We start from the raw sequence: 27,622 nt of genomic DNA on the forward strand, positions 1-27,622 counted from the left end.
TAGAGACATCTTCCTCATTATCTAATTCATTTTCAAAAACGGTACTATACTACGCCCTTTTGTTTTTCGTACGATTATATATTTTTATAGCACCTCAGCCAATGCTGAAATATCTCAGCAATTGCGAAACAAAGTTTACTTCGCGACAAATATTGAATTTTCGTTATTTTAAGCCGTGTAATGACTGATACTTGATCCACTTTAATACACAGCCACCCAATTGAGAGACTGATCTATTAGACTAACAACTGCAAATTAGTTTTAACTTTAGAGCTATAGCTTACCAAAAGCGCTTCCTTCGCTTGTGATATAGATTCCCCTTGCATTGACCCACTGCGGTCGATAAGGAAAACAAGTTCTGTCTTCTGTGTTTTCACGTCAATGGATGGTACTAGGGTTATCATTGCAGCATATGTTCCATCTTCTGACTTCTATGAATACAATTAATACAAATATTTACAACAGTCAAAATAAACTCAAAAGGAGTCCAGTTACATGCATATGGTGCATACAAAAAAGAGGAAAAGGATATTAAACAACAATTTTTTTTTTGACAATTTTCACACCGCCAGGCCGCTAACAACTGAGGGTCAAACGTTTGATTAGTTTTTTTTTCCAAGACCTTTTTCTGCTGAACTTCTTTAGAAACGAGAGGTTAAACATTTCAAAACGAGTAAGGAATTTAAACCTAAACACCCTCCGATAACAGTTGATTATGGGTACCAAGGAGGTGATACCTCTTTTGTTTTTCCGGCTTGTTCTGCATTATTGGAAAATGGTAGGCAACCCTTAAGATAGTAGGATACTGTCCTAAAAATAAGAGGCATAAACTTCAAAATACTGCATAAAATCCACTAAAGTAGGTACTAAGGGTTTCTGAACTTGTTAATTGCAAATCTAAGGCTAATATTGCAATGAAGACGCCCAAAATCCAAGAGAGTCAAGTATATGCCTCACAAACGGTGAAGACAGTGCATATTATTGAAATCAGAAAGTCCAAGTGGTTACCCTGGGACTATTACCCCTCCCCCTCCAAATATACACATAGGAACACATTGAACTTTTTTTTAATTAAAATGATTCAGTGTATTCCGGAAACTGTCAAAAATTCTTAAATTATCATCATTAAAAACAATTAAGATTGCTGTATAACTATCCTAAATCATAAAAGAGCAAGTATACATCTCAAAAATGATGGCTGACTTCCTCCGAAATTGGTATTTTATAATTTGTGAACTTTCTGATTAAAGGTCTGAGGCAAATAATACAATATAGACAACCGCAGTAAAAATATTTTATTTCACAAATGGTAGATATATTAAACCTAATTGAAACCTGAGCCATGAATTGATTCTCAATATGTGGTTGCAGGGCCCTTAGCAGACTTATTTCAAAGACTTTGTTGAAATCATTATATTAAAAGTTAAAAACCATCAATTTTAGGCTACAGAATCGCTATCTTAAATCTAATGAAACTAAATGCAGATTTAAAAAAACGCGATGGTGCGTGCATAGTCATATTTAAGTATTTCTGAGGTAATTGAATACAAATCTGAGGCTAATACTGCAATACATTTTAGTTTTGAAAAAATCTAATAAATCACGAACTTGCGTGAGGCTAGCTCAAAAGATTATCATGATGAACTACAGAGTGACTGCAAGAACAAGGAACTTCTACAAAAGTAGAAAACAGACTGATTCCATATTTCGAGGCATAATTCCGCGAGTGCTTAAATTTCCAGACCTCTCCAATTCCATATTCAAATTCTGCGTTTAACTAGCAATCCAATGGTTTAGTTTTTTAGCGAACAAAAATAATAATCTTATAAATAATCTACAATTAACAGTTCTTAACACAGTATGTGAATAGAAAAATTGATATAGATAAAGTCAAAGAAAGTGTCTTCAAATAAAAACAATTCAAAGAAAAGTGATTAAATTCCATAGATATCAAACAGTTCGTGGTAACGAACTGTAGTAAGGAGCGATCCGGCTCAATAGTAACCAAAACTATAAAGAATTGAACTTTGATATCAATAGCTACATCAAAAGAATCGCATTTTAATGCTGATTTTAAATATATAAGTTTCATCAAGTTTAGTCTTACCCATCAAAAGTTACGAGCCTGAGAAAATTTGCCTTATTTAGGAAAATAGGGGAAAACACCCCCTAAAAGTCGTAGGATCTTAACGAAAATGACACCATCAGATTCAGCGTATCAGAGAACACTACTGTAGAAGTTTCAAGCTCTTATCTACAAAAATGTGGATTTTTGTATTTTTTGCCAGAAGACAAAATCACGGGTGCGTGTTTATTTGTTGTTGTTTCTTTTTTTTTTCTCTTCCCCAGGGGTCATCGTATCGACCAAGTGGTCCTAGAATGTCGCAAGAGGGATCATTCTAACGGAAATGAAAAGTTCTAGTGCCCTTTTTAAGTGACTAAAAAAATTGGAGGGCATCTAGGCCCCCTCCCACGCTCATTTTTTTCCCAAAGTCAACGGATCAAAATTTTGAGATAGCCATTTTGTTTAACATAGTCGAAAACCATAATAACTATGTCTTTGGGGATGAATTACTCCCCCACAGTCCCTGGGGGAGGGGCTGCAAGTTACAAACTTCGACCAGTGTTTACATATAATAATGGTTATTGGGAAGTGTACAGACGTTTTCAGGAGGATTTTTTTTGGTTTTGGGGGTAGGGTTGAGGGGAGGGGGCTATGTGGGAGGATCTTTCCTTGGAGAAATATGTCATGGGGGAAGAAAAATTCAATGAAAAGGGCGCTGGGCGCAGGACGAATCTGGTCACGTTAGAAAAAAACGTCAAATTCAGAGCTTAATATACAATGCTGGGTGTTCGGAGCCTCTCTATTATGGAGTATAATTTGAAAATAACACAACTATACGAGCGATAAAACATACATACCACAACCATAACTCAACTAACGAAAGAACTGCTAAGAGATAACACAACTATAAAGCGAAAACAGGTGAAAACTAACGGGAAAACAAACGAACGAAGAGGTGGAAGGGGCCCAGAGGAAAAATATAATCCTTTTCCAATTTTGAGCCTAACTTCCGCAAAGGAGTAATAATGTCAGAAGCCCCGAAATACCGAATTTTTTTCTTTCAAAAAGTTCGTGGTAACGAACTGCAGTAGGAGCGAAGAAGTTTCGAGCTCCTATCTACAAAAATGTGGAATTTCGTATTTTTTGCCAGAAGACAAATCACGGGTGCATGTTTATTTGTTTTTTTGTTTTTTTTTTCCCCAGGGGTCATCGTATCGACCAAGTGGTGCTAGAATGTCGCAAGAGGGCTCATTCTAACGGAAATGAAAAGTTCTAGTGCCCTTTTTTAAGTGACCCAAAAAATTGGAGGGCACCTAGGCCCCCTCCCACGCTCATTTTTTCTCCAAAGTCAACGGATCAAAATTTTAAGATAGCCATTTTGTTCTGCATAGTCAAAAACCATAATAACTATGTCTTTGGGAATGAATTACTCCCCCACAGTCCCTGGGGGAGGGGCTGCAAGTTACAAGCTTTGGCCAGTGTTTACGTATAATAATGGTTATTGGGAAGTGTACAGCGTTTTCAGGGGATTTTTTTTTTGGTTTTGGGGGTGGGGTTGAGGGGAGGGAGCTATGTGGGAGGATCTTTCCTTGGAGAAATATGTCATGGGAAAACAGAAATTCAATGAAAAGGGCACAGGATTTTCTAAAATTACAATAAAAAAGAACAATGAAAAAAAAAACATGGAAAATGTTTTTCAATTGAAAGTAAGGAGTAGCATTGAAACTTAAAACGAACAGAAATTACTTCGTATATGAAATGGGTTGTCCCCTCTGCAATCCCTCGCTCTTTACGCTAAAGTTTGACTCTTTGCCACAATCCTGCTTTTTAAAACAATTAAAAATTTTAGCGTAAAGAGCGAGGGATTGCGGAGGGGACAACCCATTTCATATATGGAGTAATTTCTGTTCGTTTTAAGTTTTAATGTCGCTCCTTACTTTCAGTTAAAAAACTAGTTTTTTTTTTATGTAATCATACAAAAAGAAAATGACAGAGTACTACAAAGAGAAGGAAACAAAAAATGAAAATAGCAAAATATCACTATACAACTATGAAAACGTAACTAGAGTTGAAGAAATCGGCTCCAAGCATGTCTCGAACTCTTTTGTTGTGTTTCTTTATGAGTTTGGCAACGGCTAATGTAGGATCTGCTACGTGAAGATTACTGAGGAGCTTTGAATTGCGTGTCCAAATTGGATATATCAGTAGGTACTTTGTGAAACGTAAGAAATTGGAGCGGATTTTCAATTTATCAGTATTTTTAAGAACTTTCCAGATTGGTGCAATGTAAGGGATGTGGGGGAGAGAAAGTGTTGTACAGCATTGCGAGATAACAGCGATCGAAACGAAGCTTAACAGAAACTATGGAAGCATATGAAGCTGATATGCAGCGTTTGATGCCTTTTGTTAGGAGATGACGAGTGTGAGAAATTGTATTTCCAATGGGAATACCAAGGTAAACGATTTAGTCAGAAGGGCAGAAAATTTAGTCAGAAACTTCGGCCAGTGTTTACATATAATAATGGTTACTGGGAAGTGTACAGCGTATTCAGGGATTTTTTTTTGGTTTTGGGGGTGGGGTTGAGGGAAGAGAGCTATATGGGAGGATCTTTCCTTGGAGAAATATGTCATGGGGGACCAGAAATTCAATGAAAAGGGCGCAGGATTTTCTAAAATTACTATAAAAAAAACAATGAAAAAATAAACATGGAAAAGTTTTTTTCAATTGAAAGCAAGGAGTAGAATTGAAACTTAAAACGAACAGAGATTATTACGAATATGAGGGGTTCTAAAAATACTTCAGCATAAAGAGCGAGGTATTTAAGAGGAGATAAATACCTCGCTCCTTATGCTTATGCTAATTTCAACTATTTACTCTACGGCCTCTCAGATTCAGGGGTCACTCTTAAAGAATTGGGACAAAACTTACAATTTAGTGCAAAGAGCGAGGTATTAACAAGGGTACAAACCCCCTCATATACATAATAAAAATTTAAGAATATAAAAGTTTGTTACGTAAGCTAATTCTTAAGTTACGTATATTTTTTACTAATAAAAACATTCGTTAAAAATTAAAATTTATAGTTGCCCTTTTATGTAACCGAAAAATTGTAGGGCAACTAGGCCTTCCCCACCCCTTATTTCTCAAAATCGTCTGATCAAAACTAAGAGAAAGCCATTTAGCCAAAAAAGGAATTAATATGCAAATTTCATTTTAATAATTTACGTGTGGAGAGCCAAAATCAAACATGCATTAATTCAAAAACGTTCAGGAATTACATAAAAAAATAGTTTTTTTTAACTGAAAGTAAGGAGCGACATTAAAACTTAAAACGAACAGAAATTACTCCGTATATGAAATGGGTTGTCCCCTCCGCAATCCCTTGCTCTTTACGCTAAAGTTGACTCTTTGCCAAGATTCTGCTTTTTAAAACAATTAAAAACAATTTAAAACGCCCCGCTCTTAACGCTAAAGTCTTTTACTGTCTTAAAAAGAAGAGTTGAGAGAAAGAGTCAAACTTTAGCGTAAAGAGCGGGGCGTTGATGAGGAAGCAGCCCCTTTCATATACGAAGTAATTTCTGTTCGTTTTAAGTTTTAATGTCGCTCCTTACTTTCAGTTGAAAAAACTTGTTTTTTTTATTTAATTTCTGAACGTTTTTGAATCAATGAATGTTTTGATTTTGGCTCTCCGCAAAGGAATAATTAAAACTGAAATTTACATATTCTTTTTCTTTTTTTGCTAAATGGCTTTCTCATTATTTTGATCAAATGATTTTGATAAAAAAAAGAGCGGGGGAGGAACCCTAGTTGCCCTCCAATTTTTTGTTAATTAAAAATGCAACTAGAACTTTTAATTTTTTACGAATCTTTTTATTAGTAAAAGATATAATTTTGTCCCAATTCATTAAGAATGACCCCTGCACCACAAAAACCGTAGAATAAATAGTTGAAATCACTAAAAATACTTTAGCGTAAGGAGCGAGGTATTAGGAGGAGATGAGCCCCTCATATGTGTAATAATTTGTGTTCGGTTTAAGTTTTAATGCTGCTCCTTACTTCCAGCTGAAAAAAACTTTTTCATATTTATTTTGTCATTGTTTTTTTTAAGTAATGCTAGTAAATCCTGCGCTCCCTTCATGGATATTTTCTTCCCCATGACAAATTCCTCGATGGAAAGCTCCCCCAGCATATCCCCCTCTTCCCAACCCCTCCCCCAACCAAAAAATCCTCCTGAAAACGCCTGTACACTTTCCAATAACTATTACTATATGTAAGCACTGGTCAAAGTTTGTAACTTGTAGCCCCTCCCCCGGGGACTGTGGGGGAGTAAGTCGTCCCCAAAGACATAGTTTTTTATCCGTTGACTTTTATCCGTCAGAATTTTGATCCGTTGACTTTGGGAAACTAATTAGCGTGGGAGGGGGCCTAGGTGCCCTCCAATCTTTTTAGTCACTTAAAAAGGGCACCAGAACTTTTCATTTCTGTTAGAATGAGCCCTCTCGCAACATTCTAGGACAAGTGGGTCGATACGATCACCCCTGGAAAAAAAAAAAACAAATAAACACGCATCCGTGATCTGCCTTCTGGCAAAAAATACAAAATTCCACATTTTTGTAGATAGGGGCTTTAAACTTCTACAGTAGGGTTCTCTGATACGCTGAATGCGAAGGTGTAATTTTCGTTAAGATTCTATGACTTTTAGGGGGCGTTTACCTATTTTCTAAAATAAGGCAAATTTTCTCAGGCTCGTAACTTTTGATGGGTAAGACTAAACTTGATGAAACTTATATACCTGAAATCAGCACTAAAATGCGATTCTTTTGATGTAGCTATTGGTGTCTTTTGATGGGTAAGACTAAACTTGATGAAACTTATATATTTAAAATGAGCATTAAAATGTGATTCTTTTGATGCAACTATTGGTGTCAAAATTCCATTTTTCAGATTTTTGGTTACTATTGAGCCGAGTCGCTCCTCACTACAGTTCGTTACCACGAACTGTTTGATTTTCAATATATGAATTGCGGAGAAACTTATAATAGATGTTTAACCTTATGTAAGGGAAGGAGCTGGCAGGACATAGCAAGCCGGCCAAACTGAATAAACTAACACAACTACTACCAAGCTTGTGCTGATCTGAACCTTTTAAAAGTTTTCAAAATGCGCCTTTTCTCTACTGTTACTAAAACTGGCTTCACGATTTATTTTTCGAGGCGTGCACTTTTTCTCAAATTTTTTGCCCAATAGCACGTTTTCGAAAATTATTCACAACCAGTTTTTAATAGCTAACACTTCTGTTTTTTCGAGCTAGCTAAGGTTTCATCAAAAATATTATTAGTTAACAATTCAACAGCAGAAAAACCTCATATATTGTAATTAAATCCAAAAGTCACGACTGCTCAAAGCGGAATGTAAGAGAAGAATAATAGAAAAACTGGAATCTTACTTCAGTGATTAGTCTTGGCTTATGAGAGTCTTCAACTTGGATAAGGAAAACCAGATCTTCATTCATTTTCACTTTCTCCTCAATTGCATTTATGTTTGCTGTCTTGCCCTGAAATATATCTTTATTTTATTTCCACGCATTCTGGATTATCTTTCCCAACAATGAAACTAAGGTCAACGATGATCCAGATTTACTTTGAGCTTGAGAAATTTGTAGTTAATCTCTAATAATAACTCAATTGTCACACTAGCTTAAAAACGAACAAATCCTTACTATTTTCGCTTCCAGAATACCCCTTACTATATATATATATATATATATATATATATATATATATATATATATATATATACATTGATTCTCATTGTCGCTTGTCTTCAAAGGGCAAACAATGTGAACTTCTTCCTGGTGTCATGGCGTCACCATAGATTCGATACAACCCCCCTGGGAAAAATATGAAGTTTTCCTCAAAGTTATCACCTATTTAGATCGTAGAAAAGAAGAAGAAAAAATCTATTTAGAAGAAGAAAAAAAAGACTATGCAGCCGATTTCAAGGGAAAATGTATAAACACATATATGTACAATTGTTGCTCGTTTAATAAATTTCATAAAAGTCATATAATATATGTCGGCAGTTGTCAATGGTGACAACTGCCATCATTGAAGATGTTTTATTGGCAGCTGTCAATGCTTCCTTCCGCACAGCATTATATGTTCGTCGTTTATTTGCAGGTGGTAGCACAAGTTTTGAGCTCGTTGTCTTTTAACACGAGAAAATAACACGAGAAACAACAGACCATGATTGAAAACAGGAGTACGGAGATCGCATATTCATGGTTTGATCATTGCTTACGATGAATGAAGCCAGAGCAAACTATGAATTCAAGTTTCCGACTAGTTTATGGAACTCGGAAGGGAGCAAGTGACGTCCTAAAAAAAGACAAACCAACTCATTTGGAAATTGTGGAGGGGGCAATGTAATTCGACATTGCAAACAGTAATCTCCAAATGAATTACCTTTGTTTGCTTCTCTATCCGGATATTGGAGGGCTCCACAGTGAATAAATGTATTTTGGAGGGTCCCCATGAAATGTAAATAAAATTTGCATAGTTTAAAGCATCTTTGTAGGTTTGTGCTGGAGTTTGCGCCACAGGTTGTAGGCGTCAAGAATTACGGTGACGTTGTTCTTCTAACCTAATATTTCTTTCTTCTTCACTTTCATTTTTAACTTTATCTGATTCTCACTGTCGCTTATCTTCTAACAAAACAAAACAAAACATCTCGTCATAATAATAATAATAACAACAAAAAATCAACTTGATTACCAAGAAATAACAATAACAACAAAAAACCTAAGAAACAAGGAAGAAACAAAAGGAAGGAAGGAAGAAAAGAAATGCTGGGCAGGAGGGGCGTGGGAGGCCATCTCATCGGGCGACAAGAAACAAACCACATACAGAAAAATATCATTAAAAAACACATTAAAAAAAAATCTTTAATATTTGTTTCTTTGAATTCCGTTGAGATTTTTGTGATGAATCACTCTGAGTTTTATCATTCAGATTGCATGTATTCGCAATGAACGACATTAGGTACCTAAGTGAAAATCTTGATCTTAAGCATTTTACAAAAGAAATTCAGGATAAATCCGACCACCGACGAGCAGAACAATGGGGCAAAACCAACAAATTTATTGTAGGAATAACTATTAGGATTTTGAATTTGAAAATGCCGTAAAGAAATATTTACATTTTGTATATGTTTTAAGTCCGACAAATTTAGGAAAAAGAACAACGATTTTGTTTAAGATGTATTTTCAAGTTTTGATGGTCGATGAAAAAAAAAAAAAAATCGAACTATTCTTACTGCCCAATTTTGTAGTACCTTTAATTGTTTTAAATGCGTCAAAAACGTTGAAAATACAGCTCCATAATTGCTCCATAAAGGAGCAATTCAAATACGAAGCAATTAAAGAGGGGTAAGTTATTTTAAACATGGAAATTTGAAAAATATTTTTTGAGCAAATTTAACCCTTAAATGATCAATGTGATTACTTAAAGAAAACAATGGATCAAGAAAAACCCTAAATAACAATATGATTAAACCCTTCAAATTTTCATCTCACCAACCTGAAGCTCCTGACAAGAAATCAAGTGAATGACGAGTTTTGAACGACCAAAAACCATAAATTCAGTTTTAGTTAAACCTGGTACTAAATTATTAGCAGCAAACCATCGATTAACTGAAGTAACAGTCATAATAAAATTATCGATTGAAGTAGATAAATCCCTTCCTTTAACAGATGTAGCTGCGTTATCTGCAAATATAATAGCAAGACTAATATTCACCAGCAAACTTTGCGGCAGACCATGAATATACATAAAAAAATAAAAGTGGACCTAATACTGAACCTTGAGGGACACCAATATCATTAGAGTTTCTTAAACTAGACAGTTTTCCATTGACATCTACGGCAATATTACATCCACACAGGTATGATTTTACTAAATCTAATCTTATCCCTCTTATGCCTGCATTTTCCATTCGTGAAGACGAATTTTATGGTTCAGTGTGTCAAATGTTTTCTTAATATCATAAAAAAACAGTAACTATATGGATCAAGTTTTCCGCACAGCATTATATGTTCGTCGTTTATTTGCAGGTGGTAGCACAAGTTTTGAGCTCGTTGTCTTTTAACACGAGAAAATAACACGAGAAACAACAGACCATGATTGAAAACAGGAGTACGGAGATCGCATATTCATGGTTTGATCATTGCTTACGATGAATGAAGCCAGAGCAAACTATGAATTCAAGTTTCCGACTAGTTTATGGAACTCGGAAGGGAGCAAGTGACGTCCAATATGGATATCATCATGAAAACAATCATTTATTTCTAATAAAAAGAGCTGTTGTGTCGTACGTGTTGTGTCGAAAGGCTTGCCTTAAATCCAAACTGGTGCTCGGTAAAAATTTTTATCTTATCCAAATAATTAGAAATCCTTTCTTTAAAATTTTTTTCAAACATTTAGATAAAGGCGATAAACTGTGTACATCAGATTTATCACCTTTTTTATGTAACGGAATTACCCGGGCAATTTTCTATCTACTAAGAAACATACTTGAACCAATACATAAATTAAAAATATGAATAAGTGGTCCTCAATGGGTACCACTCCAGCAATACTTTTTAACAGCTTTGTTGATAGTCCATCATATCCCACTGAATTACCACTTTTTATATATAGGCTTACGGCCTTATAGCCTTATGGAATTCTGCAAAAATTACCGGGGATAGAAATATGCTTGTACCTTCAGAGGGAGGGGAATAATGCTTATACATAAGAAAAATCTATCTCTGCAGAACCGATAGATTGTCCAAGGCCAATAAAATAATCATTAGACATATTATTACTAGATTATTTCATAATCTAATTTATTATTACAAAATTATATGTAATATTATTATTACATATAATTACTAGACATATTATTAGATCACTAAAAATATTAGCAATAGCTTGCGGTCCTCTCACTTCTTCACTATATATGTCATTTAATAACTCGGGATAAGACAACTGTTTATTTCTTCCAAATTTATCCTTGATCAAACTCCCAGCTTCCTGGGGAGAACCAGAATTTTGAAATGAATTTTCATAATAAGCTCTTTCCTTTTCTCTAACAGTCCTTGCCAACAAGTTTTTATAATTTTCAAAACGCATTATATTTATTTCTGTGGGATATTTTATTTTGATTTTATATAAAAAGTTTTTTTTAATTAAATAGTTTTTTTCATTAATAATATTATTTAATAACAACAATATTAATTACATTATAAGTAATATTATAAAACTATAAGGATTTATTTGAATTTTTTCATTAATTACTGAACTCCACTCAACGTCACCAAGCCCTTCTTTTAGATTTAACAAATTTTTATGCAAATGGTCTCAACGCTTTGCTTGGCTTTTTTATTATACAGAAAATAAAGCGGAAAATCAGCCATAATTATGCAGTGATCAGATGAAGCATTAGGAATGACGTATGTATTAATGGCACTATAAGGTGAAAAAATATTATCAATAAGTGAAAATGATCTATCAGTTATCCTGGATGGCGTAAAACATAGAGGGTATAATACACGAGCTAGCGGACATTCTAAAAACTACACAGTAATTCTATCCATTCTATTTTGGTTAGCAGATGCAAAACTCATTAAATCAATATTAAAGTCCCCCATAACTAGATAAGAACTATTAAAACTAGATAATTTATGCAACAAAATTTCAGAACGATTTATAAATTCTACCTGACTATCTGACAGAGTACGGTAAATAACTGCAATTAGAATTCTCTGATTATTAAAAAAAAAACACTCAACATCACAAGATGGAAAAGACCTTTCAATATAAAATTGGCAAAAAATATAACCTTGTGCGAGCTGGTTATGCAACCTTTAATCAAAACACCAAGACCACCTTGATTTTGTCTACTTCGAAAGTCATGAAAACATTTATAATCTTCAACATGAATACTTTCAATTGAAAATTCGTCTAAAAAAGTTTCACACAGGCCTAAAATATCCGTACTAGATGACGACACAACCCTGACGTTTCCAAAAAGAAATCCTCTCTGTATTTACATTTTTCTTTGCCAAATCATTCAAGAATAAATATGGACTTTTTTGGAATATACAATATATTGAAAATCATTTGAATTATCATTAGCTACAATGTTTTGGAAAACTGAAAGAAACAAAAGAGAATTTCGCTCAAATTAACTTAACCTTGAGGATGGAATTCCACCATTTCCTCTATCAATTATCAAATATTACCAGCACGTCGAGAACAGTCACACCACACCACACCAGCCCAGCAAACAAACAAAAGAGAAAAAAGGTAACACAAAAAGGAACAACTAAGGAGAGAAAAGAAAAATGTCCTCATGACAAGTTGATTTCTTTCAATACTGCTAATCGGAAAGACCTCTGTGCGGGCTTGAATAATCAAACAAAAACAAAAAATAAATAAACAAAAGAGAAATAATTTAGTAAGAAGGCAAATAAAGATTAAATAAATAGGAACAAATAAGCTATGTAAAACAAAATTAAACATTACATACTTATATGTTATCATTAAATGAGTATTTTATAATCGAACCGTCATTCCATAAACAAATATACCTGAATGCCCTTCTATATCCATGCATCTCATCAGTGAACTTGTCTTAATTGATCAAATTTCACCAATAACATCTTACGTATTTTACAAATTTTGGCTGGAACATCGTCACTAATAAAAAAATTCCAATTGCTTCCATGGAATGTCTTATCTTAAGCTTGCTAGCAATTTTTTTTTATCATAGCTAACTTTTTTATTCAGTGTCAACTTCAAATATTTACGATTTTTATCGTATTGAGTGATGGTGAAATTTACCTTCAAAAATTTACAATTTCTATCGTATTGAGTGATCGTGAAATTTACATCCGACATTTCTAATCCACGGCGATCTACCTCTGTGAATAAAACTTTAGCGTTACAATTGTCCTCGCATACCGCATATGATATTTATGATATTACTAGCTGTTGGGGTGGCACGAAGCGCCACCCCAACACCTAGTTGGTGGGGCTTCGCGCCCCCAAGCCCCCCCGCGCGCGTAAGTCATTACGCGCCATTGTAGTTGTGTCCCTGTGTCCCACCTGTGAATATAGAAAGATATATTTTTCCTTTTTTTAGTTATTTTTCTTTTTCAGTTTTTAGTTTTTTTAGTTTATTTTTATTAGTTTTTGTTTTTTTCTTTTTATTTTTTTTGTAGTTTTTACCTTTTTTAGTTTTCTTTTAGTTTTTTTCTTTTTTAGTATTTAGTTTTTTTCCTTTTTTCAGTTTTTTAGCTTTTTTAGTTTTTTTAGTATTTTCTTTTTAGTTTTTGTAGTTTTTACCTTTTTTAGTTTTTTTTCTTCTTTTGTATTTTACCTTTTTTAGTTTTTTCTCTTCTTTTGTATTAATGCTAAAGCCAAAGTTCGAACCTGGAACCTCTCGGACCTGGAACGTAACACTTTACCAGCTCAGCTACTTCGGCTTGAATACATTTGTTTTTGAATTGGTATATGATGTGTCCCGGTCGTCATATATATTCCCTGTGTCCCGGTCGTCATTTATATTTTCTGTGTCCCGGTCGTCATTTGTGTCCTGGTGTCCCGGTCTGTAATTTCGTCAGTCGACAAACATGACGTCAGACGACAAACAACTTCATGACGACATACGGCTCAATCCTTATAATGACGTCAGTCGACACACAAACATGACGTCAGTAGACAGACATATAGACAAACAACTTATTTTTATATATATAGATTTATATGATATTCCATATGATAACATTATTTTCTAATTTAGCGGCTTCCATTCTCAGAATCCGACCTATACAATCATCATTTTTTCTTTTTAACTTCACAATTCCATCGGTACATGTTTTTATTTGCCATTTGAGACAAATCGTTTCATTTTTGATCTTTCCAATTTCCAGTTCAGTATTATTCATCTTATTTTTAAGTAGTTAATGGTCTTTTTCCAGATTATCGACCCTTGCCGTAAGACTTGCTAATTTATTTTGATATTATCTACCTTATTACCATTCTCTTTTATTACATCGAGAATTTGCTGAAAGTCTACAACTAGCATTGATAATTCTGGTTTCGAGCTAGAGCTATCATCTGAGGTGTTTAATGTACTACTCATACCTTCTTGTCTAGGGTTTTTCCTATTACGTCCAATAACATACTAATAGACTTGATAAGTATCCAACTATCCTTGAGATAATATTTTCACATTAAATTAAACACAGAGGTCTTAATTGCGTCTTACTCTGACGAGAGCATTGAATGAACTGAACACTGAATGATCCTTTTTATTTACTTTCATTTTTGACTCGTTCTGATACCCAATGTCGCTTGTCTTCTAACCGCAAGTGTCTTTGTTCTTCACTTTCGTTTTAGACACATTCTGATTCTCGTTGTCGCATGTCTTCTAACTGGAAGTGGCATTTTCTTTCTTCCTCATTTTGGATTTTTATTATTTCAGACAATTCGTCAATGTCCATTGTTTTAGCTGTCCTTATTGATCTAGTCTCATTTGATGGTCGAGACCATTCATTTTCACACATTGTGAATTTACGTAGACTTATCATGTTTGATACTTCGGGTGGTTTGACAAAAATTTCTTTTTATTCAAGATTCCAGCAAACCATCATTTATAATAGTTGTAAATTTGAGGTTTGGGGTCGTCCTCTTGTCATGGTGCCATAATCTGCTCTGAGAGATTTGGGTTCCAATCTTAAGACATAAAATACATTCATGTCTCAAACACCATCCTATGGCTAATAGGTATACTTCGAGTGTGGACAGTGGTTATTTCAAACGCATACCTCCAAAATATACCTGATTGTATTACCTTTTTTTTACCGCTTTTAAGTTAGGTTAGTTTAGGTTATCTGTTTCACTCCAAGTCTGATTTTCCCATGCAACAAAAATCAATCTAACATTCAAACTCCACACAGACAGGTGATCTTTAGAACGTGATAAATTTTTTTTTTTTAGAGTTTTCCCGATTTTATTGTACAAATATTCAAAATAAAATCAAAATTCAAATAACGTCAAAAAGTTTTGAAATAGGACTGGAACATGGAAAACTGTCCATTAAAAAAAAAGAAAAAAAGAAGATACATCCGGATTGAGAATGATTTTTAGACTCAATTTTCTGTTTCTGAAAATTCTCAGTTTTTCTTCCTATTCTTGCAACACCTATTTTGTACTTATAGTCTATCAATGTTGTAGAGCTTCGGCGACAGCCAAAAGTCAAAACTCGGCTGAAAACATGTAGCAGCACAGGTTAGAAGCAGGACTGCCTATTTCTCAGTTTTGCTGCACTGTCTTACATATGAGGTAGAAAATCACTTTTTTTGATCAAATTAGCGACTTCTGATGAAAATGTCACACTACGATTTTTTGGGATACGAATTTTTTTGTTTTAATCTTCAATGTATGAGCAGTTCTTGCGCTTTCAATTAAGTGCTAGTTTTGCAAAATCCTTCACATACAGGGACATCCACAAGTTTTGCAGATGCATGCATTCTATAGATGTTGTTGTTGCTAGTTTTCTAGATATATGCTGCATAGGCTGTGAAACACTAATTTTTGTTCGTTGTTAGTTTCAACTTTGCCCTTTACTTAATAGGACGTAATAATTTTTCACATTACTTTTTTGACAGTCAAAAGACTAGGCTACCTCATTTGTCTCATGATCGTTCGGAGATTATTTAGGGACTGGTTCAACTACAGACTAAGCGTATATTTCACAAAATGTATTTGATTTCCATAAAATTTGGCATTTAAAGGTTTCTGAGCTTGATTATTGCGAATGACAAACTGATATTCCAATAAAAAAGTTCAATATCCAAAAACAAGAAGTGTATAGACCATGGCAGATACAGACTGGTAAGCAGGCGGGGGGGGGGGAGGTGGTCATACGTTACCGTGACTGTCCGCAAATTGGTTAATGTTGACATTACCGGTGAATGTCCGAAATACCTTTTCACTCCTTGGATTTAGTCAGCGTTGCAGTCAAATTTTTCAATTTAATGCAAGTTTTGATGATGACACATTATGTTAGAATAGATTAGGTTTGGTTAGCCGAAACAAACTTCACCTAATCTAAACTAATATAGTCTAACCTAACCTAACTTTAACTTCTACCATCATAGGTTGCATAAGACTGAAAAAGCTGACTCGCAAAGCTAATAGAATCGAAGTAAAAAAAAAGGAATTTCGGACATTCGCCGGTGAATGTCGACATTAACTAGATTTCGGACATCCACGGTAACATGTTTGATTTTTCAAACAGTGTTTGATTTTTACCAAGGTAGATTAAAGATTTTGATATGCCATATTGAGATTCATTTTGAGGTAAAGAACTCGAAAATAACTGGGCGACAATTTACCCACTTCTACTACTATCATATTTTTACTACTAAATAACATCACATGTTTATATCAATAAAGCTTATTAGCCAATTTTGCAACTATCATGACATATTAAACGACGACAATTAAAAAAAGAAAATCAATCAATTTAAAAAGAGATTATTTTTTCATGAAAAGGACACATAAAAAACTTAAAACAAGCCAAAACTAGCTTGAATAAGATATAAAAAAAACGAGAAAGAATGACAACAAATTGAAAAATGGAACGAAAAACGAAACAACAAATAAAATGAACAATAAAGAAAACCCAAAACGAATATACGTTGTCACCATGTAACCACCCTATAGCCTCCCTAGCATCATGGGTGCTTTACTAGAAATAAAAATATTTGTTATACAGTTTTCTTATTTTTCTATAAAATTACTAAATGATCTATTACTTATACCACTAATAATTCTTTTTTCGATATCAGTGTATTTGTCAGAATTAAATCAGTTTTATTAATCTAATATTGTGTAAATTATCTTCGATATTTTATTCCACTTAAACCCATTGCTTTAAATAAACTTCCAATTTTAAGGACTTATTTAGTTTCCAGTGAAGAAAAAATGATACTCTAGCCTTTTGGAGGGTTTGAGGAGCAGCAATACCACCCTATGTTTATGATAATTTATGTATGTTTTGTTTCATTTATTCCCTCATAGCGCTTTCCACTCGTCTTAAGTTATAACTTCGCTATCAAAATTTCCTTTAAAAAATTGTTTTTATTATATCGAATGAAGAATTTTTTATGACGAAGGTCCAAACTTGTTAAATATATAAATTTTTTTACTATAGAAAAACTTGGAATTCATATCGCTGTAAATTGCGCACCTGCTAGTTTTTGTTGCTTGAAACCGGAAAAAATTCTTAGAATTCATATACACATTTTTGAAAGTACCGTCACAACAGTATCCATAAACAATATTTTGATTCATAAGTTTGGTTATAAAAACTAACGTGAAAATCTGACTTACCTCGAGATTTGTATGAAGATTATGCGAAGGTGAACGGATTTCAATTATTTTTGACATCATCGTAATATCTGCAGTGAATAAGAGTCCATATCCAGCATCTCTAGTGTGAATAATAACATTCTTATTAGCAGCTATACAGATGATCACAAAAGCAGTGACAATATCATATACACCAGAAAAAAAAGAAGAAAGAATAATCCTTATTCATCTGAGATTATATATAGATCTACAGTGGGTGATTTGCTATTAACAGTACAATTTTGATTTTCGAATCATTAAATTGATACACAATAGAGTTTATTTAAATGACATTACAGGGACTTGACATTAGCGGGAAAGAAGCTGTTGCGAAATTTTTCATCAACCCATTGTAATTGCCTATGCAAGCGTAGATTTGATAGTTTTTTTTTGAGAAAAGGGACTGATTGTCTGATAAATAAAATGTCTAATGAATTGAAAAGAAATTTCAAAGGCACACAATCAATGCAACCCCATATAAACATCCACCATTAACAGCAATTACAGGTACAATGTGGCCCCAGAACCTATAGCAAGCTATGTCTAGACGTCCCAATGATAAGGTGTAAAAAATACCTTAATTACAGATAGATAGATAGATCAGTATATTTTAAAAGCCAAGGAGCCACATCAAGGCCGTATCCAGGAAGGGAGTACCGGGTTCAAACCTTCCCAAATTTTAGTCCGACTCGTCAAAACGTAACATAAAAATGCACAAACGAATTTTAACGAGTTTAAATACAAATTTGTACCCTCTTCCCAGAAAAATCTTGGATACACCCTTGGGCCATATACACAAAACAAGATAACATTCATTTTCACAAGAGCATCACAAGCTCAACTAGAGCCGAATTGTCTTCATACAAAAGAAATCAAAACAATAAATACAGCAAGACAAAAGTTAAAAATCTCAATCAAGCGTAAAAATGGTCAATAAAAATTTAACATAAATTAGTAAAATATAAAAAAAAATCAATGTACAAAAAATAACATTAACTTAATGCGATTAATGTCAAAATAAGTGGGAGGGGGATAAAGTGATAATACATTATGACAAACAATTAGTGTAATAACTGGTCAAATTGGTCATGGTAAAATTGGGTATTTTACCTAATTTACCCATTTTAGTTATTTTACCGGTATTTTACCGGTATCTTACACATTATACCGACATATTTTACGAGGGCTCGCAATTTTCCCAGCAAAAAACGGGAAGAGGCTGACAGTAACAGGTTTGGGTATGATTACCGTTTTGTATAGCTGTATTGCCCAGTTTAAAAAGCCGTATGTCTGACTAATCACTAGTTATCAGAACAATAAAGTGTGTTATAGCATAGTTAATTGTAATTATGAAATGGTGAAATGGTAGCTGACATAAAGTTATAGTAGGTGTTAAAGACAGAAAAGGCTACAAGCAGGATTAAAATATGACAAATAAGAAAAAGATAATTAAATTAAATAACCGAGATAAAACGGGGTAATGTTAGCCAGTGGACAGAAAAGAAGCGAAAATGATGGAAGCAGATATTTCGTCAGGAACTTCTGCCCAGCCCTTTTCAGTGCTCAAAAAAAGAAGGAAAAATGATTTTTTTAAGTAACTCTTAAGAGAGTAGAAGAAAGACTGAATCAAACAAACCAGGCCATAAGAAATGAAAGCCTATTCACTGATTACATTGGGCAAGAATTCTCTGCTTAGCTTGTTTGACTTAGCTAGTTTCTCTATCTACAGTTTGACTTAGCTTGTCTACTGACCTAATTTTCATTAACAGTGTGGTCAGATGATCTTAATTTAAACTGAAGAATTTTTTTTATTTTAATCCTTTAATTTTAAGTTATTGTAAATAGGGATTATAGGAATATCTCCAGTATCTCTGTTTAAAACAAGGTCTCTATTCATGGATTTCTTTTAATTTCAATTGTCTTCCAAATAGAATATGGGAAGCTATTTGCTTGAGATATTTAAAGCTGCCTAATCAAAAGAACTAAATGGTCTAGCTTTTGAACAATATGAAGGGCCAAAGCAGAATCAATATACTAATTATTATTTTAATTTTCACGTTCCAGAGAAATCTCATGTTCATGCCGTCATTCCCCCCGGGAGTGTTTCCTTCCAGAAAACACTCCCCGCGGAGAATTCTCCCCTTCCCCGCAAACCCCCCCCCCCCCCATTTTCTCCTGGATAACTCCAGATCTTCATTAGACAAGAAACTGAAATTTCTACTATCCTGTTTAAGTCAGAGGCAATCATATAGCATTGCCTAAAGTAAAGGCCCATAAGGGTTCAAAATATTAATATTTCTTCATTTATTTTTTCGAGAGACTTCTCATGTAGAACGTGTTGTCAAACACATTTTGGAGGAGGCTCAGTCAGTTGGAAATCGAAAGTTTCACTGTTAAGACTTAGCCTGCTTTTCAATCAATTGCTACTAAATGTGTTGTTACTGACTACAGTCTCTTTAAGAAATTAAAGAAAAAAGAAACAAGTTCTTTTAACTGCAAGTAAGGAGCGAAATTAAAACTTAAACGAACGCTAAAGGTTGACTCTTTGTCACAACTCTACTTTTTAAAACAATAAAAAAACTTCAGCGTAAAGAGCGAGGCGTTGAGGAGGTGACAACCCCTTTCATATACGGAACAATTTCTGTCCGTTTTAAATTTTAGTGTCGCTCCTTACTTGCCGTTAAAAAAACTTGTTTTTTGTATTTACTTTCTGAACATTTTTGAATTAATGCATGTTTTGATTTCGGCTCACCGCAGAAGTATAATTAAATGAAATTTGCAAATTATTTTTTTTTTGCTAAATAGCTTTCTCATATTTTGATTGAACGATTTTGATAAACAAAGGAGGGGGGAGGAGGTCTAGTTGCCCTCCAATCTTTGGCTACTTAAAAATGCAACTAGAATTGTTTTTTTAACGAACGTTTTAGTTAGTAATAAATATACGCAACTTACGAATTAACTTACGTAATAAGCTTCTATGTTTGTGTATTTTTTATTACATATATGAGGGAGTTCGCCCCCTCGTCAATCCCTCGCTCTTTACACTAGAGTTTGAATGTTGCCCCAATTCTTTAAAAATGACCACTGAATCATAAATGCCGTAGAATAAATAGTTGAAATTACTAACAATTCTTTAGCGTAAAGAGCAAGGTATTGTGGAGGAGACGAACCACCCTATATACGTAATATTTTCTGTTCATTTTGACTTTTAATGCTGCTCATTACTTCTAATTGAAATATTTTTTATTTATTTAATTTCTCATTGTTTTTTAAAAGTAATGCTAGAGAATCCTGCGCCCATTCATGGAAATTCTCTTCCCTCATGATAAATTCCTCCATGGAAAGATCCTTCCATGTAACCCCCTCCTTTCCTTTAATGTGTTTATGCGTGTGGCTTTAAAGAGGAAAAGTATGGGATTTCGCTCTTTTTGTAAAAAATCCCGAACGTACGCTTTTGGACTGACTCAATTTTGTCGCTATGTTCAGTTGAAAGTTACGTATGCCAGACCGGACATGCATATTCCAATAACGGCCTGATAAAAAATAAGTGAATACGAGTGAATGCATCTTGAGGAAATTAAATTCGTTTAACAGATCAAATATGGATAGTGGAACATACACATGTTTAACAAATTTTGAAACATGCATGCTCTACTTAATGTTGTTAGAAATTAAGACATCAAGGAGTTTAACATGATTCACTAGTATTTCGTTGGGATAGGGTCTAGAAAAATGGGAGTGGATTCCGAGATGCTTATCGTCATTATATTTCATTTATTGGAATTTACTTTCATATTTAGATTATAGCTTCAATCAAAACATGGGTTAGGGTTTCCAGTGGGTCACTTTTAATATTCGTATGCCATACTTCAACGATCGAAAAGTCATCCACATATGTCCATCTTTGGGGGAATTCCTTATCAATTTATTAATCATGGCTAGAAATAAAAGTGGTCCCAATAGGGTTCCTTGAGGAATTCCACAGTACATTTGGGAGGGGATTGGAGAAAATATTTTTGTATTTTACAACTTTTGATCTATTTGAAAGGAAAGGATATAGCAATATTTACTAAGAGAGGATCGAGTTCAAAGTTATCTAGGAATAAACGAATTATGGTAGTGTGGTCACCCAAGTCAAACGCTGTTTAGAAGTAGAATAAAACAAAGTTTAGCCAACGTTTGATTTCTCAAGGTTACTTAGGATGGTATGTACCAAATACACAAGGTAATGTGGGGTGGAGGTTTTCCTTAAATTACCATTGTTGGACGTCAATGTTTGATCATTGATTAATCTGTCTTTAACTTATGCTAGTACGGTGATCGGTGTTTCTTTCACCAGTGTACCATACAGACTAATCCAAGGGGTTAAGATCCAGTGAGAGGCAAAAAATAAAGCATATATAGTAAAAAACACCAAATTTTTTATGCAAGCTCTGCTTTAGAGACTAAAACGTTCAATTCACGCGACAGAGCCTGATTTATAATTTAAGGATCTTCTATCACTTTCTCCTGCAGATTTTTGAAGAATCTTTCCGTACCAACACAGTCAGATTGTTTTTTTGTGCTGCTTCTAGCCACAGTCTCATAGTCTCCATTACGATTCTCCGTTTTAATTTTGATGGCTCCCACGCTCCCCGGTGGTTCGGCAGCTTTGAGCAGGCAACGTAATCTCCTTATTTTCAAGGCCGGCTTGATCATGAAAATAAAAAATTCAGATTACTTACAGAGGAGTTGTGCCAAACTGAGAGAAGCATAACTGACGTGCTTTAATGAGCTTTACAGTTACGGACAAAACTTTATTCAACTTTCCGTGATGATTTTGTCCTTTACGCTTGAGGTCTTTCACCAATTCTTAAGCATAGTAGCTTTTTTTATTTAAGAATTAACGACGCTTCTTGACTACTAAGGTCCCTGCGTCGACCCTGCAGTGCATTCAAGCATAGTAACTTGAGAGTCGGGATAGATTATTTAAAATTTAGTAAATTTTATCTCGATCTTCAGCCTTGGACAAAGGACTAGTTTCTAATGAGCGATGTACATGTTAGCGATCTAATTTCAGTTAGAAATACACTGTGAAAAACATTCCAGAATAACTTATGCGCCTTATCGAATTATTCCTGTTTTGGCCGATCTTATCGCTGATTATATATTTTCTCTTGTGTGTGTTTTATTGCTATTCCACCCCCATCCAATGCTATTTATTACAATTCCATCCCTATTTGCGACTGTATTGTGTAGGTCATAAAAAAAGAAAAATGACCAAATACAGAATTTTCCCTTTTTGGGTCAAAACAATGGATAGAAGCGCTGAAATTTGAAAAAAGAAACATTTAGGGCCCTGACACTCGGCATGCGGCATGCTTGTATATATGTGATTCTCAAATTACGCATTAGTATAATTATCGTGTGATTGTTTAGTTTTAAGTGGTGAGGTGGTAAACCATCAATTTCAGTTGAATTTAGGAATTCTGGCGTGAATTCAATTCCTCTTTCCTGTTTATGCTTCCACAGGATCATACATTTCATAGGATTTACATTCTAAAAATATTCATAGTGATTATCATTATTGATTCTCTTGTAACCGCAGATTTCATTTACGATTCGACGTGGTCATCGCTATCGCATGTCTTTTAACCACGGATTCTGTTGCTAATCGTTTTCATTTGTTATTCGTTGTGGTACTCGTTGTTGCATGTCTCCTAACTACAGATCTCGGTATCCTTCGTTTTCATTCATCATTACTTGAGACTTTTTCTCCATGCCCTTTGCTTTAGCTGTTCGATTTTATTCATCCTCTTATATAAATTTGCAAGATGTCATAGGTACTAAAAAAACTACTTTTCCCGCTTTTTCCAGTAGTTTTGTACGTTGTAATATAATTGAATAGCAACCAGGCATAATCCATTGGATACACCCATAGAACTTCTATATCTAAACTACACATCTATATTGCTATTCTTTAGTTTCAAGTCAAAGAGCGAAAAACAGAATTTTCAGTCAAATTAAGAAATTCCTAAAGTTATCCATCATTTTCGTTTGTGAATCGTTGTGATGCTTGTTATCGCATGTCTCCGAACCACAGATCTTGTTGCGGGTTATTTTCGTACATCATTACCTCAGACATTTTTTTCATGCCGTTTGCTTTACTGCGCGTGTTCACTTATCCTCTTGTATATATTACATGACGTGTTAGCATTCTGTATGTCTATGACGTTGATAGAGCAAAACAGCCATGACGTCATAGATACCAAAAACCTTCTTTTCTATCGAATTAAGAAATTCCTAGCCACAGCTTTCGCTTGTGATTTGTTGCGATGCTTGTTGTCATATTTCTCCTAACTACAGATATCGTTGTGTTTAATTTTCGTTCATCATTATCTCAGACATTTTTTCCATGCCGTTTGCTTTAGCTGTTCGGATTCTCTTCTAATCGCAGATTTCGATGTGCAAAATTTTTGGTTACAGATCAATTTGATTGTCACTGTTACTTGTTTTATGCCTTTTACTTCAGCTGCTCGGAGCAATTCGTCATCTCTATCAGATGCGTCGCAGATACCAAAAATGGTTCCACCCCTGGGAAAAATGATGTAACTTGCTGTTCAATTGCAAGATGAAGATGAATAAATATGGCACCATTAAAACGACAAGTGTTTTCCAAAATTAAGGGTCTAAACGAATTTTCACAAACTTGAAACCTATTTAGATCGTTTTTTCAGGCCAAATATCTCAGTTTGCCGATTTTCAAAGAAATAAATGAATACAATTAACATGGAGCTGTTTTCAAGGAAAAGACAAAATAAGATGTCCAGGCTTCAATAGATAGCAACTGATAAAAATACGAGGGGCTTTTATTATTTGGGGCAACTTAACATAAATGGAGCTTAATCATCTACGATATAATTGTTTTTCCATAGCTAAGATGGGTCTGAAGCAGGTAGGCAGTTTTTTTTTATTATTAGTTATTGTTACATCATACGACTGTGTTTTAATTATAGAATTTAAAACAGATCTTTGTAAAACACAAAGAAGGGCGTGTTAATATAGAACGAGAATTCCTCTAAAACATAGTAAACAATATATAATTTAAAATAATTTGGCTGCTAAATTCAACGGAGAGCAACTATGAATAACAGCATACTGAAGTCATTAATAAGTTACTTCATAGCCATCAAAGGCAATAAATATTGTTTGATAAAAATATTCATCGTTAAGTAGTATTTCATAAAAAATGATAAAGACAAGCTGAGTCTATAAACTAGCCAAACTTCCCTTTCTGTGCTCACCAGACTTGACATAGTGATTGAAGAATCAAACGTAGCTAACCTTAATTTTTTCAAAGACGAAATAAGTTTACACGATGTGTACCTGTTGTCTTACGGCTATGTAAGACGTCTCAGTGAGAAATCTGGTGTGGGGGTCAGTAAGACCTCAAGATTTTGTTGGTGCATGGAAACAAAATCTTTTCACTAAAGAACTTGTTGGTCAAGATTTGTAATAAAAATTGGTTAGGTAGGAAAATTAAAATAAAACCCTAAAATGTAAGACAATATTTCAAGCAACATGTTGCAGTACTCGGGTAAGTAGAAGAATGCCACCTTTTTGGGAGAAGGAGAAAACAAGTTTTATAATTTTCCTATTGGTCATGAATATTGACAGTTCATGGAAAGTTCTTTTCTTAAGTATGTCAGTTTCAATGTCTGTGGAAATGAGTAGACGATTTGCAAGGAATTTCACGAATGTGTCTCAGATTTAAACAAAAACACGGATTATTCCCTACAGCTAAGTATTTTTGACCAAAGCCTGTTTTTTTATATATTTTTTTTACACCATTTGACAAAACTGGGAAGACTATATGATAGTAGTAAATTTCAGCCAACATTTAAAATTCAGCTGAATTTCAACAACATACACCATACAAGGTATGCACACAGAGACCCTGATACGAAGATTGAACAAATAAATAAATAAATAAAAAGACATCCTCCATTGTTATCTTTACTCGTCTCGTTTTTTTTTTTTTATTGAGGTCGAAATTCATAAATTAAATTGATTAATATTGTTTCTGTTCGCTGTCAAATTCCAAACTTTATTCAGTTAAAAGAATAAAACAACGTTAACCCTGTGCTTTGTTGATATATAGCATAGAAAAACTGCAAGCAAAATGCAATAAATTTGAAAGAAAAAATAGGGGTAAAGATATAACAAGTGAAAATGAAACAAAACTTCAATTAATCTAACATCAGTAACGTTCCTGACATAAGGAACTTATACATCGATGTGAATCCCAGGATAAGGGGTCTTGTGAAGCCACCACCTATATACTGGGTGTACCAGAGGGAGGAAAACCACTGGAAGTGGAATCCTCAACACTGTACAAAAGATAAGGTCGGCATGTTACGATTCAAGAAACTCAATGGTAGTTTTTTTCCATAGATCTATCTTTTATTCCGTATCTGTTGTTTAACTGGTATGTCAAGTGTCAAGTTATATTTCAGTTCTGTAACTTACCAATCTTCAAGGAAACATATCTTAGGGGGAAAACAGTACAGAAAAGCTTAGGCAGAAGTAACTAAAGTAAAAATTAAACCGTTTTGCACTTACAGTCTGTATTGTATACTGGCCAAGTCTGTGGCAATATCCGATGTATCTTGTCTGGGTATATATCTTGGTGCAATTGTGGTTGGTAGTGAAAACCTAATGAGGCCATCTTCAACAACCGGTAACTCGAAAGAATACTTTATTGTTATATCCACTGCACCATTAGGAGGTATATTACCAATCCTCGCCTAAATTAATTAGAATACACATTAAATTGGGCAAGTTAAAAAAAATTCTATGATAATTCATTATTTGTTACTAGCTTCAGCCTAAACAATAGACAACAACACATTTAGCCCCTAAAATGTTTTAATACATAAAAAGATGACACTGTAGTCTTCTTTAGATCCTTAGTCTTGGAGCGGGGAAAAAAAAACTCTAGAAAACACTCATTATTCCTTTGAGGAGAGAAAAGCATAACAGCATAGTTATCAAAGTTGACATTAAATTATTAAAGATTTTTTGTGAGCCAACTGAAATAGAAACTTTCAACGGGCTTCGATTTTAAGCTTTTTTGCAAGTTTGCCAAACTAGCTTAAAGTGCGGCTCATTATTACAAACATATGCAGTAGTAAAAGTAGTAGCAGACGATACTGACAAGTGGTGAGGCTAAAGCTAAAGACTGAATGCGGGACAAAACCAAGATGTGCCATAGTCAACAAAATAAGAGTTTTTTCTTTTTCTTTTTTTTACAGTTATATTTCTCGATCTTATAAATGTCAAAGAACGAATCGAACTCGTTTTTCAGCAGAAGAGAATTAAGAAATGACATAAAACTGCTAAATATTTTGAAGAATTTCAAGAGAGCTTTCCAGATAAGGGCCTTGCTAAATTACTTGTTCCTCACTAATACTTTTCTGAGACGTATTTTTTTTTTTTAGCTGAGGAAGACAGCTGAAATAGTCAATCCCAAGTTTGTTTGCTCTATAACCAATATTTTAGGTTGCAATTATTTGCAAGAACGCAGAATTAAAGACGTCTTAAATTGAATATGATGCCGCATATGGCTTAAGCGAAATCCTATTTAAGACAAAACTCAGTAAATGAACATAGTCGTTTACCTGAGCAGAGAGTAAGGGAAGAGGTAGGGTAGGAATTAGTTCATCAGGAGTAAAACTTGTGTATATAGCACATTTACGCAATTTAAGATGCTGCTACTATTAAAAATCTACATTTCCTCTTTTAAGAACCTCAAAGCAAGACCTAAGGGTCAATACTGTCCACCCTGGGATACCAAGATGTAGTGAGTTTTTTCCGGGGTCTCAAGTAATCTGAATGTTTTTTGGGAAAAGTTTTTCTCTTTAAAGATTTGCCAAATTTGTCAATATTATGGTTATAAATCAAATATACTGACTATAGAAAACATAGTCTGAAATTTAGAATTTCAGTTTAAATAGCAACAATATCTTTCATTGTAATCACCAATAAACAATATTCGATTTATTCATTGAAGGAAAAGGAAAATGAAGTATTTTCTTTGCAATATACAAATAATAT

At 34.0% G+C, this 27,622-nt stretch overlaps 1 protein-coding gene across 1 annotated transcript in view; it reads right to left on the bottom strand.

Moving 5' to 3' along the window:
* Positions 1 to 284: 284 nt before the first annotated feature.
* The window catches only part of LOC136034783 (von Willebrand factor A domain-containing protein 5A-like), a gene marked incomplete at its 3' end in the record, with an annotated part of 73,921 nt that continues 46,583 nt past the window's right edge, over positions 285 to 27,622 (bottom strand). The window contains 4 exon segments of the mRNA XM_065716194.1: positions 285 to 431; positions 7,513 to 7,620; positions 17,510 to 17,609; positions 26,129 to 26,313. Of these exon segments, the coding sequence (XP_065572266.1) occupies positions 285 to 431; positions 7,513 to 7,620; positions 17,510 to 17,609; positions 26,129 to 26,313 (540 nt within the window).

Source organism: Artemia franciscana, chromosome 13 (assembly GCF_032884065.1).
Source record: "Artemia franciscana chromosome 13, ASM3288406v1, whole genome shotgun sequence".
NCBI lineage: Eukaryota > Metazoa > Arthropoda > Branchiopoda > Anostraca > Artemiidae > Artemia > Artemia franciscana.